This window comes from Schistocerca serialis, chromosome 6 (genome assembly GCF_023864345.2).
Source record: "Schistocerca serialis cubense isolate TAMUIC-IGC-003099 chromosome 6, iqSchSeri2.2, whole genome shotgun sequence".
NCBI lineage: Eukaryota > Metazoa > Arthropoda > Insecta > Orthoptera > Acrididae > Schistocerca > Schistocerca serialis.
The window spans coordinates 162,546,166-162,566,282 of NC_064643.1; the positions used below are offsets into that span (position 1 = coordinate 162,546,166).

A 20,117-nucleotide genomic window follows, 5' to 3' on the forward strand; every position below is an offset into this window, starting at 1 on the left:
ATGCAGTTGACTTCAATGGAGTCTCACAAGTCCTAGTCTTCAATCCTGCTGGAGCTCTTACGTGCCGAAAGTCTTGCTTATATTATGTATGTATTGTAATTCTCTCCCCAGCTGGACATGAAAGAACTGGGTGTAGCTTTGGGACCTGGACTATTATGTGCTCTAATTCTTCCCAAGATGAAATAAGCAACAATTAAGTAACTTTTTTAAAAACCAAATATTCAGCAAAGAGATTTCCCTCTCTGAGTGACAGACTTTCTAATGATGACATGTTGTTACAGTTGTTCAATTAGGTAAAGCAGCAATCATCCAAATTAATCCAAATTTTAAGAAACAGTAAATAAAAATATATGGATAATTTTAAGCTTCAGTTTGAGTCCCATTTTGTAAACATTCTACCCATGATTACCTACAAATGTGCCCAACAAGAACAGAATAAATGTAAAGAGAATATCATAAGCCATTATCTAGTTGAGCATATCATAAGCCATTATCTGGTTGCTCCATGGCGCTACAAAATCAACTAAGGAAATGAAACAAAATAAAAGTCAAGATTCTCCCTGCAATAAATCTCTACTTTCAAGAATTTGTTTATTGCACATAGTGCACTTCATGCATAAGAAAAGAAATAAGTATTTCCTACAAAACTGAATTCTATACTTTCAAGAGTAAATAATTAAGAAGAGCACCTTCAGAAATTCATTTGGCAGAAAAGGGTGCAAGACTCTGAAAATAAGAAATAATACCACTGAGTAAAGCTCCTATGGTGAAGCAAGATACTTAGAACAGAACTTAGGGAACGGGGAAGGATGTATCAGATTGCAGTATGTATTGTGGCAAGTTTGTATCTACATGTATACCCTCAAGCCATATGATGATATGTGGCAGAGGGTAATTCTAGTAACACTATCTGATCCCTCCTCTTCTATGTTCCAGTTGCAAATGGCACATGGGAAGAACGACTGGATGAATTTCTATATTAGCTCTAATTTCCTGAATTTCCTCGTGATTATTTCCCCAGTGTAAGTGGGAGGAAGTAATATGCTGTTTCACTGTTCCTGGGACATACTCTTTCGGAATTTTAATAGTAAACCTCTCAGTGATGTGGAACACATCTGTCGTAGCATCTGCCACTGTGGTTTGTCGAGCAGCTCTGTAGTGTTCTCATGTTGACTAAACAATCCCGTGACGGAAAGTGCCGCACTTTGTCGGATCTTGTCTATCTCTTCTATTAATTCGACATGGTGAAGCTCCCAGACTGATCAGCAATACTCAAAGGGTCTCAACCTGGCATCTGTTATTCCTACTATTTGTTTTATGTGGTCATTCCACTTAAGGTTGCCCTGGATGGTCACTCCTGGGCATTTTACAGTAGTTACAGCTTCCACCAATTTGTCACGAAAAATTTTCAGTGTAACTGCGGAGTAGTGGATCTCTTCTCCTACATGTGCACTATATGTTATGTGTATTTATGTTCAGGGTCGACTGCCAGTTCCTGCACATTTCATCAGTCCTCTGCAGGTCTTTCAACAGTTCACCACAGTCCCCTGACATTGCTACCACCTAACAGACAACCATATCATCAGCAAGCAAACATCCTTGTGCACCTTCCGATGTTATCCACAGAATGAGAATTAATGACAATATGCATTCACAGCTAAGCATTCATTCACAGCTGAGCATTCATACAGAGTATTAGTACAGTATGAAAATAGATACCAAATGCACCAACACAGTAAACTCATCATTCACTCATATTCATATGTAATTACAACCAAGAGTAAAAATGAAACATCAAATTGCACACTAACTTTCACTATCGGGAAGCCGTTGCCACTTCGGTCTTTGACAGCACCGCGGCTGCCCTCCGTCTGGTAGCGAGCGCGGTGCTGCTGCTCAGGCTGGCACAATATCTGCAGGTGACTCCTGCCATCTCGGCTGATGTTCGACAGCTGAGTGGACAGTGAGACGGGACCCGTGTTGTGGCAGCCGGAAAGGGCCAGCGGCCTCGCTGGCGGTGGACCCTGCGCAGTCCGTGGGATGCCACCGGTACTGTGGGAAACCGACGACACGCCTCTACCTGCCTCTCCCGTAGCTGATGTAAGAAGGCTACACGAAAAACATAAGAGAAGCACATAAAAATCATTATCATTGTTGTCTGTCTATCTCTCTCTCTCTCTCTCTCTCTCTCTCTCTCTCTCTCTCTCTCTCTCTCTCTCACACACACACACACACACACACACACACACACACACACACACACACATACACAAAGAGGCAAACTACATGTACACGTGATCACTATCACTGGCCACTTTCGCTAGACTGTAATTGTTACATTGAATAAAAGCACCAATCAGGAGTGAGAAGGGAGAGGGATAGCAGAGTTTGGTTTGGAGGGGAGGGGGGAAGAGAAGAGTTTGGTCTGGCAAACCATGCAAGGACTACTGTAGAAGGTGGCAGGACAATACTCGGGCTGTGTCACGAGGCTGTGATGAAGGGAGGGGGAGTGCAGAAAAGGTGGTGAGTAGAGAGGTGTAAAAATAGGTGCATACGTCGGTAGAGAGTGAGCACAATGAGGGAGATTGGATGTGAATTGGGAAGACATTATAGGACAGAGGAGGCAGAAAGTGTTGGATTGAGGATGTGGGGACAGTAGGTTATCGTAGGATGAGGTCAGAATAATTTTGGGAGTGGATAATGTGTAGTAAGGATTACACCCATTTGCACAGTTCAGAAAAGCTGGTGGTGGCAGGGGAAAAGCAGATGGCCTGGGTTGTGAAGCAGCCACTAAAATCAAGCATGTTATGTACAGCTGCATGTTGTGCCACAGGGGATGATCCACTTTGCTTCTGGTCAGTTTGACAGTGGCCATTCATCCACTTAGACACTTGGTTGGTAGTCACAGTAATATAAAAAGTTAAGCAATTATTATATCAGAACTGGTATGTGACACGGCTGCTGTCACAGGAGACCCAGCCTCTGTCTGGTAGGGCAAGCCTGTGACAGGACTGGAATAGTAAGTGCTTGGTGGTTACATTAGACAAGTCTTGCACCTGGGTCTTCCACAGGGATATGATGGCTATGGCAAGGGGCTGGGAGACGCATAAGGATGGATTAAGATGATGTGGGGGTTGGATGGACAATGGCACACAAGTTTAGGTGGCGTGGGAAGGACCTTCTGAAGAATGTCCCTCAATCCCCGGCATGATTATAGATAATCAAGACCATGACAAAGGACACGATTTAATTGTTCAAATCGAGGTGTCAATGGGAGCACTTGTTTGTAGCTGGTTCTTGGTAGTGGTGGAAGGACTCTGTGTGTGTGTGTGTGTGTGTGTGTGTGTGTGTGTGTGTGTGTGTGTGTGTGTGTGTGTGTGTATATATATATATATATATATATATATATATGGCATGCGAAACCTGTTTGCAGACTAGGTCTTGGGCGCAGTGTCTGTCTGCGAAGGCACTTGCGATACCTTCAGTATACTGGGCAAAGGAATTCTTGTCACTGCAGCTATGCCACCCTCATGTGGCCAGGCTATATGGGACGAATTTTATGGTGTGGAAGGGATGGCAGCTGTTGAAATGCAAATACTTTTTTTGGTTAGTAGGTTCAAAGCAGAAAGAGGTGTGGATGGAGCCATCAGAGAAGCAGATGGGAGAGACTGTGTTGAGGCTGTGACTGAATGAGGACAGGGTTTCTTGGCCCTGAGTCCAGATCATGAAGATATCGATGGAGCTGGACCAGACCAAGGGTCTGGGGTTTTGGGAGGCTAGGGAGGTTTCCTCTAGATGCCCCCCCCCCCCCCCCCATAAAAAGGTCGGCATAGAAGGGTGATATACGGGTGCCCATGGCTTAGCTGTGGACTTGTTTGTATACCTTCCCTCCAAAGAAGAAGTAGTTGTGTGTTAGTATTAAGTTAGTAAGGTATATGTGGAATGAGGTAGTGGGTTTTGAGTCTGAAGGACACTGGGAGAGGTAGTGGGAGTTATCATTACAACACACTTTCCACTCCTGAAATTACCCCAGCCTCAACCTACAATAACCTACTGTCCCCACATCCTGCACTCAACAGTTTCTGCCCCTGTGTCCTACAACCTCCTCCAAATTTACGTCCCCTCACCATCATTGCGCTTGCTCTATGCCAACACGCCCCTCTCTGCTTCCCTCCTTTTCTGCCGCCCCTTCCCCACAGCCTCTCGACACTGCCCAAACCTTGTCCTACTGTCTTCTACAGAAGTCCCTGCAAACTCCATCAGACTGTGCTCTTGTCTCCATCCACCTGTACTCTGCTGCCCTTCCCATTTCCCAGCCCCACTCCTGATTGCTAATTTTGTTCAACGAAACAGTTCCAGTCCTCCTAAACTGGCTGGGGATAGCTGTAGTGTGTGTTTGTGTGAGTGAGAGAGAGAAGTGCATGTGCTAGTGTGAATGTGTGTATAATTTTCTTTGGCTGAAAGCTTAGTGTGCAACAGTCTTTTCATTGTGCCTGTCTGCAATTCAAAATGTCATCTTTAAGGAGAGTATCAAAAAATCACTTTCATAATTGTTGATATTCCAATGTATTTATGTAAATATTAGCAAAAACCTTGAATTTCTTGTCTGACTGAGTTAAGAATATTAGAGTGTCAGTAAAAACTTAACTCAGTCAGACAAGAAATTCAAGGTTTTTGCTAATATCTTTTCCTCTTTTAGTATTAGATACATATTTACATAACTTATATATTAAAACCTTCCCCCATGAACCATGGACCTTGCCGTTGGTGGGGAGGCTTGCGTGCCTCAGCGATACAGATAGACGTACCGTAGGTGCAACCACAATGGAGGGGTATCTGTTGAGAGGCCAGACAAACATGTGGTTCCTGAAGAGGGGCAGCAGCCTTTTCAGTAGTTGCAAGGGCAACAGTCTGGATGATTGACTGATCTGGCCTTGTAACAATAACCAAAACGGCCTTGCTGTGCTGGTACTGCGAACGGCTGAAAGCAAGGGGAAACTACAGCCGTAATTTTTCCCGAGGGCATGCAGCTTTACTGTATGATTACATGATGATGGCGTCCTCTTGGGTAAAATATTCCGGAGGTAAAATAGTCCCCCATTCGGATCTCCGGGCGGGGACTACTCAAGAGGATGTCGTTATCAGGAGAAAGAAAACTGGCGTTCTACGGATCGGAGCGTGGAATGTCAGATCCCTTAATCGGGCAGGTAGGTTAGAAAATTTAAAAAGGGAAATGGATAGGTTGAAGTTAGATATAGTGGGAATTAGTGAAGTTCGGTGGCAGGAGGAACAAGACTTCTGGTCAGGTGACTACAGGGTTATAAACACAAAATCAAATAGGGGTAATGCAGGAGTAGGTTTAATAATGAATAGGAAAATAGGAATGCGGGTAAGCTACTACAAACAGCATAGTGAACGCATTATTGTGGCCAAGATAGATACGAAGCCCACACCTACTACAGTAGTACAAGTTTATATGCCAACTAGCTCTGCAGATGACGAAGAAATTGAAGAAATGTATGATGAAATAAAAGAAATTATTCAGATTGTGAAGGGAGACGAAAATTTAATAGTCATGGGTGACTGGAATTCGAGTGTAGGAAAAGGGAGAGAAGGAAACATAGTAGGTGAATATGGATTGGGGGACAGAAGTGAAAGAGGAAGCCGCCTGGTAGAATTTTGCACAGAGCACAACATAATCATAACTAACACTTGGTTTAAGAATCATGAAAGAAGGTTGTATACATGGAAGAACCCTGGAGATACTAAAAGGTATCAGATAGATTATATAATGGTAAGACAGAGATTTAGGAACCAGGTTTTAAATTGTAAGACATTTCCAGGGGCAGATGTGGACTCTGACCACAATCTATTGGTTATGACCTGTAGATTAAAACTGAAGAAACTGCAAAAAGGTGGGAATTTAAGGAGATGGGACCTGGATAAACTGAAAGAACCAGAGGTTGTACAGAGATTCAGGGAGAGCGTAAGGGAGCAATTGACAGGAATGGGGGAAATAAATACAGTAGAAGAAGAATGGGTAGCTTTGAGGGATGAAGTAGTGAAGGCAGCAGAGGATCAAGTAGGTAAAAAGACGAGGGCTAGTAGAAATCCTTGGGTAACAGAAGAAATATTGAATTTAATTGATGAAAGGAGAAAATATAAAAATGCAGTAAGTGAACCAGGCAAAAAGGAATACAAACGTCTCAAAAATGAGATAGACAGGAAGTGCAAAATCGCTAAGCAGGGATGGCTAGAGGACAAATGTAAGGATGTAGAGGCCTATCTCACTAGGGGTAAGGTAGATACCGCCTACAGGAAAATTAAAGAGACCTTTGGAGATAAGAGAACGACCGGTATGAATATCAAGAGCTCAGATGGAAACCCAGTTCTAAGCAAAGAAGGGAAAGCAGAAAGGTGGAAGGAGTATATAGAGGGTCTATACAAGGGTGATGTACTTGAGGACAATATTATGGAAATGGAAGAGGATGTAGATGAAGATGAAATGGGAGATACGATACTGCGTGAAGAGTTTGACAGAGCACTGAAAGACCTGAGTCGAAACAAGGCCCCCGGAGTAGACAATATTCCATTGGAACTACTGACGGCCGTGGGAGAGCCAGTCCTGACAAAACTCTACCATCTGGTGAGCAAGATGTATGAAACAGGCGAAATACCCTCAGACTTCAAGAAGAATATAATAATTCCAATCCCAAAGAAAGCAGGTGTTGACAGATGTGAAAATTACTGAACTATCAGCTTAATAAGTCACAGCTGCAAAATACTAACACGAATTCTTTACAGACGAATGGAAAAACTAGTAGAAGCCAACCTCGGGGAAGATCAGTTTGCATTCCGTAGAAACACTGGAACACGTGAGGCAATACTGACCTTACGACTTATCTTAGAAGAAAGATTAAGGAAAGGCAAACCTACGTTTCTAGCATTTGTAGACTTAGAGAAAGCTTTTGACAATGTTGACTGGAATACTCTCTTTCAAATTCTAAAGGTGGCAGGGGTAAAATACAGGGAGCGAAAGGCTATTTACAATTTGTACAGAAACCAGATGGCAGTTATAAGAGTCGAGGGACATGAAAGGGAAGCAGTGGTTGGGAAGGGAGTAAGACAGGGTTGCAGCCTCTCCCCGATGTTGTTCAATCTGTATATTGAGCAAGCAGTAAAGGAAACAAAAGAAAAATTCGGGGTAGGTATTAAAATTCATGGAGAAGAAATAAAAACTTTGAGGTTCGCCGATGACATTGTAATTCTGTCAGAGACAGCAAAGGACTTGGAAGAGCAGTTGAATGGAATGGACAGTGTCTTGAAAGGAGGATATAAGATGATCATCAACAAAAGCAAAACAAGGATAATGGAATGTAGTCTAATTAAATCGGGTGATGCTGAGGGAATTAGATTAGGAAATGAGGCACTTAAAGTAGTAAAGGAGTTTTGCTATTTGGGGAGCAAAATAACTGATGATGGTCGAAGTAGAGAGGATATAAAATGTAGGCTGGCAATGGCAAGGAAAGCGTTTCTGAAGAAGAGAAATTTGTTAACATCCAGTACTGATTTAAGTGTCAGGAAGTCATTTCTGAAAGTATTTGTATGGAGTGTAGCCATGTATGGAAGTGAAACATGGACGATAAATAGTTTGGACAAGAAGAGAATAGAAGCTTTCGAAATGTGGTGCTACAGAAGAATGCTGAAGATTAGATGGGTAGATCACATAACTAATGAGGAAGTATTGAATAGGATTGGGGAGAAGAGAAGTTTGTGGCACAACTTGACTAGAAGAAGGGATCGGTTGGTAGGACATGTTTTGAGGCATCAAGGGATCACCAATTTAGTATTGGAGGGCAGCGTGGAGGGTAAAAATCGTAGAGGGAGACCAAGAGATGAATACACTAAGCAGATTCAGAAGGATGTAGGTTGCAGTAGGTACTGGGAGATGAAAAAGCTTGCACAGGATAGAGTGGCATGGCGAGCTGCATCAAACCAGTCTCAGGACTGAAGACCACAACAACAACAACATATATTAAAAGAACATGTAGCCTTTGTCTGACAGAGTATTTATTAGAGCATTGTGTAAAGGTTTGAAGTAAATTAGTAAAAAACTTTTCATGGTGATGTAAAGCTACAACTTGTCTTTATATAGTAGTATTAGACTTTCTTGGAGATGTCATTTGTCTACGCAACTAAAAAAAAGGTAGTTTGTTTTTATTCTACATACATTTCACTTTGTCCTATTTATGAAGCATCATCAGTGGTGTGTAATACATGAGATTTCACAAATACTAAGAAGCGAAATGCATGTAGCATAAACACGAAGTCTAATTCGGTTCCATAGACAGACCACATCTGAAAGAATGTAATAATGATAACACTTGTGCTATTACATTTATTACATACTTTTGTGTATCTGCATTTTTCTGCAAAAATTCAGTTTCATCGCACTAAGTTAAAAGTAGTTGTGTCAAAATTGAATACTTATTTCTCCTGCAACTGAGACTAAAACAACACTGTTATTGTTTATACAAATCAGCTGTTCTGCCATTCTAGCTTTCCCTGGTCACTATTAGCAGGCATTCACAACTTCCACTTCAGTTTAGAGACACTGACAGTCCTTTGTAAAATGTACCCCAAAAATCTAATTACAGTTACATACTCTAAAATTTCAATTTCTTCTAAACTATACAACAAAAGTGGACAAAGTACTGAGCATCTACTATACCTTCCAGGAATTTGCAGGTCCTTCCTCCCTCTGCTCATCGTTTCAGAAAAACCAAAATTGTCATTGGCATCATCTGACTCCAACTTTATATCCAATTTCTTGCGTTTTGTTTCAGGATGATCATTTGACCATAACACCTAAAAATAAGTATATCATAACAAAAAAACACACATATTTACCTGATAATTGGCATAAACCGAATTACAGAAAATCTCAACTTGTGAAGTAATGATTACATCGTCGGCATGAATATCAAAGAAATGCTGTGGTTATTACCTCCTGATCGACCACTTTCAATCCTGGTCTCGCAGCCAACTGGTAATCAAGGTGATGGTCAAAACCTAGTCCAGAATCATTAGAATTTTCACAAGGATCAGCACCAAAGCCACGAATGTCTCTTCCCCCTGCCACTGTAGCATGTTACAGAAACAAAGCTAACTTCAATAAAGGAAATATTGTACGTAAAACTATAATAGGCACATAAGACTAATAACACTCTAGTGGAAAGATATGTCATCACTCATATACCAGCTGTGACAGCAGATTACAAACAGTTTAATAAAGCCACTGTTAAGAAGTTGAAGTCTCAGATGAATGATGACTTATCCTTCCCTTTCTAATCATAGTGTGTCATTTGTGTGTCCCACTGATGTACCAAACAAATATACAAGTCACATTTAAAGTACAGATGTAAGTTGAAAGATGAGCTCTTTAAGCAGGCATAGTCTCACTTGCTCTGTACTAACTTTTGGGACCTCCATATTTAGCATACACAATTTTTTCTCTTTTACGTACAAAAAGTAAGATGTCACAGAGAGAGGCTTCTAGACCAAATGGGATGCAAACGTTTCAGAGAACTGTACTTCATCTTGTATACATATGATCCCATTCTAAAAATCAGCACTTCTAGTGACCAATTCAGTGATACTAACATTATGGACAGTAGCAAACAGTATATGGAGACCAGTATGTATCAATTCACTTTGCAGAAGCATGTTCGCTGTTTTTAAACTTGCTGATAGTTTAAAACTAAGCACTAGAGTGAGACACAAACCAGAGCCCTTGCCTTTTACGGGCAGTGGTGCTCCCCCAGGAGTGCCAGTCTGTCAAGCAATGAGGAGTTTGGAAGATGGAAGAGCGCTTTTGGCAGAACTGAACTGTGAAGGTATGTGACACCCTCCTGACTCACGTCAGAACACTAGCCATGGCGGTGGCAAGCATTTGGGTTCAAGTCCAAAAGAACTTTCAAAGCTTAGACAGTTCCAATATAACATTAAAAATTATCTAACAACACAATTTCACTTCTGAAGTCTCACTTCTGTAATAATTTACCAAAGTGGTACATGAACTGAAGACATCTACAATGCACATAAACAAAACATGTTTTCCAAATGGTAGGAGATGGAAACATTTAGAAATATATAATAAGACTGTGGGAACCAAATGTTTCTTTTTCTGGTACTGGAGAGTTACCAAATAGTTTGACAGGGAGAAAAATATGTTTGATTCAGCCTGAGAAAGGTAGCTAGCAATTTTAAGTCTTCCTGTATGTTTCTACTGTTGCCATGTGGTGCAGAGATTTTATCTATCCACATTATAATTGTGTTTCACTTTGCACTGCCCATTTTGAGTGCTACTGTTCTAATTGCATAAAGCAATAGCACATTATATGATAATTTCTCTGGACTGTGTGTTTCAGCATTTGTGTTAACTATCTCCGACCTCAATCCTCTTTCAAAGAACCTGTAATGTTACAATTTTCCTGATTTGGCATGTGTATTGCATGGGCAATTCCAAAATTAAAATGATAACGAAACTGATAGAGGAGTTGGTAATATTTTATGGGTCAACTGAACCTACCAACAACTGACATTGGAATTTCCGATGTGGCATGTGACATTATATCTGTGCAAACAGAACACTAACATTATTTCTTTTGCTCTTGTTTTATTGTTTGCAATGTAGGTTGTGGTGACAGACTGATCTGTTCATATCCAATTGTGTAGGTTACTTTGGAAGACATTGGTAACTTCCCAATGTAATTAACTACAATTTATACACAGCTACATTGCAACCACTTATAAACACACAGTGTGCATAATGCAGTGTAAAAATGTACATATATGAAAAGAAAAGAAACAAACAACAGATAATGTGGCCAAAGCAAACAGAACTGCACACTACATCACACGTATTTTTAAAATAATATACCAGAAATGTGAAAAAAAAACACTTCTAGAAAATAATTTTAGAGAATCTTTAGTGTCAGGTTGACAGCTTTCACCTTCATTACCAGATTAGATACAAGGAATTTACATTGGAAAAGAAAAAGAAGTTAATAAAAGTATTTTTCTTTCTTCAAAGTATACATAATCAGATCCATCATTCCCAAAATTAAAAAAAGTGCATTGTTTACAAGAATCATAGAAACTGAAAGAAGTGATTTAATGGTTTTCAGAACACGAATTCCCACCTATGTAGGCGATTCAGATTTTGGCAGTGGCACAAATTTTCATTGATAGTATATGGTCAGCCAGAGAGGGAAGAACAACCCATTGGAATCAACCCAGTCAACAATGCTACATTAATTTACTTTTTAGTATTGATACACAAAAGTGACCACGAGGGGCAAGTTCCCAAGTTTGCAAATATGACACATGCAGTAGAAAAATTAAAATAGGAGTAGGTGAATTATTCAACCATTGGAGACAAACAGGAGTCACAAATTTTTGTCTCCTACCATGTATTCATTCCTCTACTTCTTTTACTTAATACATGAGGTTACAACAGTGGAGGTCTGGGATCACCTCCTGCATTAAAACCTGAACTGAAGTCTTTCACAAAATTTCCCATCTGCCAAAATACAGAGATGCCAATGTACAGGCATCAGGCTCTCCAAAACTGTATTTTCTTAGCTTCAAGTAAGGCACTGCACCAAAAATATTTGTGAATAAATGTTGTTGTTATTAGCTTCAAATTATTCACTGCACCTCAAACAACAACAACAAATAACATTAAATTAAGTTGTGAGGTAAATTCCATCATATTCTTCAAGAAACACAACAGTATTTTGCTACATCTATCCTTTCCCACACAACTGGAGACAAAATTAATGAGAGCCCCTAAAGAAATAACCATTAAGACAGGAATGAAGAAGAATAAATTGCGAAAGTGAAGTACTTCGGCACATCTTACCTGATGCCCGAGTCTGCGTTAAAGCTGGTCGCTTAGCACCCAAACCTTTGACAGATCTTCGATGTGGCCGAGGCGGCAACGGTGTACTGACAATGAGCTTCATTGTGCCTGCAGCAGAACACACAACCGTACAGATTTAATACAGCACTTGAAAGATGACTGGCTGGCAGATATAATGTTGTAGGCTTAACTTAAAAACAGCTGAAAGCACCAGCTGATACAAATAGCATGGAACAGTTATGACCTGTTAAAGCAAACACTGCAATCAAATTTTTAGTTGTTCCTATACCAAAAACAACACCAAGCAGTAATTACTTACAAATGTGTAGTAGTTAATTACAAATGTAATGTTTAGAAGGAACAGAATGGTAAACACACATTCCTGCTGAGGCTTCACTGTAACACTATGTTGGTGATAGTACTTGGAGGATCTGGTAAGTACTGGTACTCGATTAAAGCCTATGATTCTGGGCCCTTAACATACTGCCTAAAAGTAAGCAATCTAGTGAAGGCAAGAGCCACAGACATTAATCAGATCCTTTAAAGCTGTGCCCTGCTATTAACTAGCAATCATAAGGCAACACTGCAGAAATAATGCACAGAGGATCATCCTCGGTATGGGGAATATCAAACATTTCTGGCGAATTAGGACAAATATTTTTTTGCAGTCCACGTTGCAAAAATAGTAACTATTTTCTCAACCATATGTGGAAAGTAGACATTCAGTTTAAAAAAGTACGTGAAGCAAGTACGAGCCGTGGTACATGCTGTCTTAACTGGCGTCATCATCTTGTCGGTACGTTTAAGAGATTGGTATGGGAATACATATTGTTTTTGTCACACAAGAAGCATGTTGTTATTGATCGTTTCGATCCAGCCGGGATCGATTACCACCACAAATTGGTGAAATGTCCTAGTGTCCACCTGATATATGGATGAAGTATTTCTACACCTATCGAGTGTTCGGACGCAGCTTCAACTTGCGCCGTGGCTTCGCACTTCTTTCCCGACAGATTCCAGAAATGCGCATTATGCCAGCGGTCGCGGCTGGAGTGACCGAAACGCAGCGCGCCACTGTAGGATGTGCGCGTTCGTCACGTTTCGGAGCACTGGCCAGAATGCAAGCGGTCCCGCAAATGAAAATATCGGCGCTATTTTCATAAACATGCACGTTGTCACTAGCTCCGGTTCTCCAAATTCACTTTCACACTTTTCCACGAACGTCGAGCAGTGAGTAAATGACGCCGACAGTCGCTGTAAATGACAGGAGGCACACGAAACGCTAGTGTCAGGTGGCGCGCCGCGCAGCCAAAGTGTTCGCAAACCTCTGTGTAGTCATCCCCCGCCGGCAGCATCCGTCTTCTGCCGTGACTGAGAAGCGACTACCGCAGTTTATCAACAGCAGCACAAGCCGGCGCAAAGACTGTGTCTCCTAATGAGTCACCGCGCACCGCACACACGCACGCACGTCACTTCGCACCAACCCGCACGCACCGGGGCAGCAACACAACTGTGAGCAGCCGCAGTCACAAACAAGTGCCGGCGCAGGCGCAGGCGCGGTGCCCTCAATAAGCGCCGTGTTCCAGCCGATTGGCCGGCGTCCCGGCTCACGTGGCCCTCCATGTGACCCGCCGTCGCCGCTACCACGGCAGTCGCGGCGCAGTTTGCTGCTCAACAGGTTTGGAAGCACCTCAATCACCGGGAGCCACTCCGCGCTCTCTACACTGTTTTCTGATACTTGTATAAAACCAGGCAGCACCATTCTACGTAAATCTGTTCTCCCTGCGTGCGATTTAGGCCTTAAATTACGGAACATCACTGTCCGACGATACTGGTTAGCTTTTGCGATCAAAGCATAGATTTTTTTATGCTTCGCTCCTCAATTTAAAGTTTGGCTTGGACGAACAGTAAAACGTTGCATAATGACTACATGGCAATTCAGAGAGACTGCTTGAAAACACGACTGCCGCACAATCGCTGCAAACTAGTCATATCCGTTAAATCTATACAGGAGTGTGCGTACAGAGCGATTTAAAGTGGAACGATCACGTAAAATTAGTCGAAAGAGAGATGGCGCCAGACTGAGATCCAAAAGAAGAATCATCACGACGTTGTAGTCTGTGCACGAGACGGGTAGCTAACAAAACTGGTTCAACCGATAAGTGAATGTTGCTTGTCAGTCTGGGATCCTTATCAGATAGGACTGATCGAGGAAATAGAGGAGGTCCAAAGAAGAGCAGCGCGTTTCGCCAAGGATTCGTTTACAAGCCCGAAAGCGAGATGTAGGTGATGCGGCTGACCCTAAGGCGTTGTGCAAGCGGTATGCTTCACTGAGAAATCCAGAGACACCTGCCGTCCTGGAAGAGTCAACCAACATATTACATCTACATCTATACTCCACAAGCAACCCTATGGTGTATGGCGGAGGGTTCTTAGTGTACCTATGACCCTTCCCTTCTCTCCTGTTCCAGTCGCGAATAGTGTCCGGAGATGAACAACTGTCGATAAGCCTCCGTGTGGGCTCGTATATCTAATTTAACGTTCATGATCATTTAGCCAGATATACGTATGAAGAAACAACGTTCCCTACGCACGAGGAAACATTTCCGTTGACTCACTCCCGAAATTTTAACAGCAAAATAAGCGGTAATGCACAACGCCTCTCTTGTAGTTTCTGCCACTGAAGTTGCACGAGCATCTTTCAGTGAAGCTTTGGCGGCCGGCCGAAGTGGCCGTGCGGTTAAAGGCGCTGCAGTCTGGAACCGCAAGACCGCTACGGTCGCAGGTTCGAATCCTGCCTCGGGCATGGATGTTTGTGATGTCCTTAGGTTAGTTAGGTTTAACTAGTTCTAAGTTCTAGGGGACTAATGACCTCAGCAGTTGAGTCCCATAGTGCTCAGAGCCATTTTTTTTGAAGCTTTGGCGGTTATTAAATTAGCCTGCGAGGAAATCTTATGTTCTTATTTGGATCTTCTATACTTCCTCTATCAATCTGATCTCGAAGGGGTCCCAAACTGCGATATTCAAGCATTTCCGGCAGTGTCCGTTGTGCGTTTACACAGAGACAGGTTTACTAATGAAGAATTGGCCTATACGCACCTGATTTGTGGGTACGCTGAATGCAATAGAACAGCATCTCAACGGTCCTATGCGATGGCAACCACATCACAGTACTTTTGTACTGACTGATGGTTATTACATTACTCCGTGTTGTGGTTCGTGCGTTTTACGTTCTGCTTATTGCATATTACACACTTCTCCACTGTTGTGACGGTATTTTCACAGAAACAGTGGTCATTGCGGTAACAAACCGAATACATTATTACTCTGTTCGAGCCGCCAACACTGTGGATGCCTTATACAAAGTGACCGACCAGGCGTCCGGATTTAGTCGGAACAGTTCCTGTTTTTGGAGTCCAGTCCTCTTGTCCCCATCGGGTTCTGCCGTTACCCCTAAATGTCCTGGTTTTTAGAAACAAAAACAAATTCTCGGTCTTGCGAGGGTTCAACATAACATAACTTTTTGTATTTCTGGCATTGTAAAAGTATTTGCACTTTATTTCTATATCGTATTCCTAATCGAACATACCATGACGCGCCGTATTACGAAATGCGTTCACGTGGCCTACTTGGTGATGCAATGGAGATCTTCAATAATACTTGCGCTGAAGTTGGTATTACTGATATGGGTTTGCTAAGCGGTAAACCTAATGATTTCATGTGTATTCGTTGACGTTAGTATTGCAGGCGGTACAGCACAGATAGGTTCTCTATTCACTGTGTATGGACTTCACCACCTCCGCAATACCCAAACGGCACTGAATTTTCAATCAGGAGAGGTAAGTAACGTATTCATAATCCAATGTCATAAACAATGTGATACAAGTCTGTTTTTAATTAAATCAAATTTAAGCACTCAAACTATCACCCATCATTTATTTACTTCTAAAACAATTATCCATTCATAATAAAGAAGGATTAAAAAGTTGGTCCCAACATCGACTCCCAGAAATATGGTCACCTTACCTCATACCAAAATACACAGAAGGTATCCCTGAAAAACCTTTGAGTTTGTCGGTGGAGTTCTGATTCATACTGTATACCGTAAAAAGTAACGGTCTTATAATGAGAAACAGCTGAAACCATTAAAACAGGACAAAGCTACAAGGGCCCAGTGGAATTTCTATCATATTCTCTACAGAGTTTGCACCTGAGATGCCCCTCTTTTAACTATGATGTATTGTAGATCCCTCGAAGAAAAGACCGTGTCCAGCATCTGGAAGAAAGCACAGGTCACGCCATCTAAAGAAGGGCACTAGAAGTGACCCACAAAGCTGACTTCCAATATCCCTGACATCGATTTGTTGTAGAATCTCAGAACATATTCTGGGCTCAAACATAATGAGATATCTCGAACAGAATGACCTTCTCCATACCAACAAATACGGATTCTGACAACTTCGATCACGTGAAACCCAAGTCGCACTTTTCTCACATGACACACATGCCTTAGATCAAGAGCCTGGTAGATGCAGTATTTCTCGATTTCAGAAAGGCATAGACCTCAGTACCATCAAAATTACGATCGTATGGCATGGTGATGGGGTCCGGTCCTAGGGGAGGTGGTTACCGTTGCCTTCCTCCGACCGTAATGGGGATGAATGATGATGATGAAGACGACACAACAACACCCAGTCATCTACAGGCAGGTAAAATCCCTGAACCCGCCGGGAATCGAACCCGGGAAGCGAGATAGCTACCGCAAGACCACGAGTTGTGTATGGCACATCAAGCGATATTTGTGACTCGATCTTTTGGTACAGAGAAAGCAGCAAGTTATCTTGGATGAAGAGTCATCGACAGATATGGAAGCAATTTCGGGTGTGCCCCGAGAAAGTGAACCGATACCTTTCCTGTTCATGTTGTATATTAATGACCTTGATGACAAAAATAATAGTAAACCTCAGAGTTCTCGAAGATAAATATTCTGTCAGAACTTGATAAGATTTTTAAGTGGTGCAAAGAACGGCAGCTTGCCTTAAATGTTCAGAAATGTAAAATTGTGCACTTCAAAAACCGAAGGAAGGCATTATCCTATGACGATAATATCAATGAGTCACGGCAGGAATCGGTGAACTCATTATAAATACTTCGGTGTGACGTTTTGTAGGGATTTGAAATGGAACGATCACGCAGGCTCAGTCACGGATAAGGCAGGTGGCATACTTTGGTTTGCCGGGCGGTGTGGCCGAGCGGTTCTAGGCGCTTCAGTCTGGAACCACGCGACCGCAACGGTCGCAGGTTCGAATCCTGCCTCGGGCATGGATGTGTGTGACGTCCTTAGGTTAGTTAGGTTTACGTAGTTCTAAGTTCTAGGGGACTTGTGACCTCAGATGTTAAGTCCCATAGTCTCAGAGCCATTTGAACCATACTTTGGTTTATTGATAGAATACTGGAAAAATGCAGTAAGTCTACAAAGGAAACTGCTTACAAATCACTCGTGCGACCCATCCTAGAACACTGCGTCAGTGTGTGAGCCCGCATCAAATATGACTAACAGGGGATATTGAACGTATGTAGAGAAGGGCAGCACGAATGACCCACTGGTTTGTTTGAACCGCGAAAGATGGTAGCATAAAAGAACTGAACTGCCCGACTCTTCAAGATAGACGTGAACTATCCCGAAAAAGCTTATTGACAAAGTATCAGTTACCGGCTTCAGAATGTAACGCTCCCGTACGCATCCTGAGGACAAGATTAGATTAATTACAGCAAGCACGGAGGCATTTAAGCAGTAGTTCTTCCCGCGCTCCGTATGTGAATCGAAAGGGGGAGGGGGGGGGGGGGGGGTAGCACTGATAACTGGTGCAATGGGACGTACCCTCTGTTACACACTTCACAAGGGTTTGTAGAGTCTCTGTGTCACACTCTGTAAAACTGCTTGCTAAGAACAGATATAGATGTACGAAGGGTGTTCGGAAATGATTAACAATAATAATTCTCTATGTACTCTCCACCGATGCCAATACACCATTGCCACCTTCTGGTAATGTCATTATTTCGTCACGGAAGCATCGTGGTTGCCCTGTCACCCTAGCTGAAAGTTGTGTGTGTGTGTGTGTGTGTGTGTGTGTGTGTGTGTCACAGTACATCCTGCTGTTGACAACTGTTCTTTGTGGAAGCAAGTTTTACACCTACTTATCCATTCCGTGGACCGGACTTTCTTCCCATGTGTATGATAGTGACACTATGGTTCGTCGCGAGTCACCAGTTTCTCCAGGATAGTCGCCTTCTATTTTGTCCACAGCTTTTCCCACTTAACAACAAACAAGCGTTGTCCTTTCAGTACATATTTAGTTCACAACTGTTGTCCAGTGTCTGCGAGGTATGCTGGAATCAGTTCATCGTCCTACTAGAGGACGTGTCCGTAGTTTGAGCGGTATGCGTACAACAACGCAATTGTAAATAATTTCCGAACGCCTCTCGCAGACATAGATCTACATCTTAAGTAGTGCATTACGATCCTTTCATTTATTGTTTCCTGCCATTTGTTAGACATAAATTCTTGTCTGTAGTATTGCAGTGACTGGAGAAGCAGACATACGAAAATTAACAGCTTCCCTAATTTTCTAATTTTTATTTGCGGGAAAAGCTATAATTTACGTTTGTGTACTTTTCCACCAGTCTCAGGAAGAGTGAATAATAATATTGCAGACCACTTTTATATAGAATTGATGTGGTGCAGAATGAGAAGAACGAAATACATGCCCTGATGCTGAAGATATCACTCTGGAATGCAAAAGAATTCAGCAGTGGCTGGATACATTGTTTTCTTTATGTTTCAATGTTATAAACCAGCACTAAGAATCGAGTGCAGATGTATTTAATAAATGTTGCTGTACGGGTCATTATCCCGTTTGACGGACATTGTAGGACACATTTGAAAACTAACACGATTTGCTAACAACTGTAAATGCTTCTACTAAGGTCCCATATTCCCAATGGTAGCCTATGTCGGTACGCCACAACTAAAACGGACCTTCGGTTTAGACCAGTTCGCCACTACTGTCCCAAAGAAAGGGAACATCCTCGTCGCTATCCGTTGTTTCAGGAGAAAGAGTTTTACCGGGCCCGCATTCATAGCTTCCTGGTCACTGCTTTTTTTAAAGACAGAAGTGAAACCCGACATCATATTACGCTATTACAGCTAATGGTCTCTAATGGTCTTTCGTTCTGGAAATTTCCGCCGCGCGTCTCTACCTGACAACTCGGTTCTTTACGTATGATTATTGGGCACAAATTTCGCTTCTCCCTCGGCTGTTGTTCCGGGCGGAAGAGAAGGGCAGATTCTGAAGTCTTTTTACATGCCATAACGGGCGCATTTCTATGTGGGAGAAGTCGTCGTGACACCGATCACATTCTTGCACTAAATCATAAGAAGTTAGTATCCGACAGAATTCTATCCGGCGTCACAGTGCAACCGAGAAATTTCAGGGCAATTAACGACGACACTCGTAGAGTAAGAGTGGGGAAAAAATAATCTTGGTTTCAGTTTATGAGGTGTGTTCAAAAAATAATGGGAATTTTGTAATTTCGCATGTTGCAACATTCGTCCGATTCCCATGGTTTCTTTCTTGTGTTGGTAAACATGTCTGAAAAGTATTTATACAGTGTTAGCCATATCAAACATTTAGTTTGTCGTCAGCTATCACAGAGTTACATGTTTTGTAGTAGTATCGGCAGTTATTTACTTTGTGTAAAATGTATTTGAGGATTTGTATTAAATTGTGCTTCAGGAACGGAAGAAGGTAGAGCAGAGTTTTAGAAATGTTAAATATTAGTTATGTTGCGTCTGTCATGAGTACAGCAAGGCTTTACGAGTGGCATAACAATTTTGAGGAAGATCGTGAAGCCGCTGAACATAATGACCGCCCTGACGCCCAGCACATCATCCACTAACGAAATGGTGCAAAAGTGAAGCAAATGATTATGAACGATCGCCGAATCACAGTCAGAGAAGTCGCTCATCATGGCATATCAACTCACTTGCGCCATAAATTTCTTCTGGATGTTTTGTGTATGAAAAGTATGATGGCGAAAGTTGCTCCAAAATTGTTTATTTTGAACAAAAGCAGTGAGGAATGAAAACTGCTCAGGGGTCACTAGACGAAGTCAACATCGATGCAGAACT

At 42.1% G+C, this 20,117-nt stretch overlaps 1 protein-coding gene across 4 annotated transcripts in view; it reads right to left on the minus strand.

Annotated features, from left to right (window-relative positions):
* LOC126484348 (nuclear factor of activated T-cells 5-like) overlaps positions 1-20,117 on the minus strand; it is a 405,657-nt gene that overhangs the window by 56,732 nt on the left and 328,808 nt on the right. For 3 of the 4 annotated variants that reach the window (XM_050107806.1, XM_050107805.1, XM_050107808.1), the window contains exons 2-5: positions 11,927-12,034; positions 9,008-9,141; positions 8,732-8,868; positions 1,812-2,109 (exon numbers count right to left, since the gene is read on the minus strand). In XM_050107806.1, the coding sequence (XP_049963763.1) occupies positions 1,812-2,109; positions 8,732-8,868; positions 9,008-9,141; positions 11,927-12,034 (677 nt within the window). Of the gene's footprint in view, positions 1-1,811; positions 2,110-8,731; positions 8,869-9,007; positions 9,142-11,926; positions 12,035-13,251; positions 13,399-20,117 lie in introns of those variants that run through there. The other variant, XM_050107807.1, reaches the window with a different exon arrangement.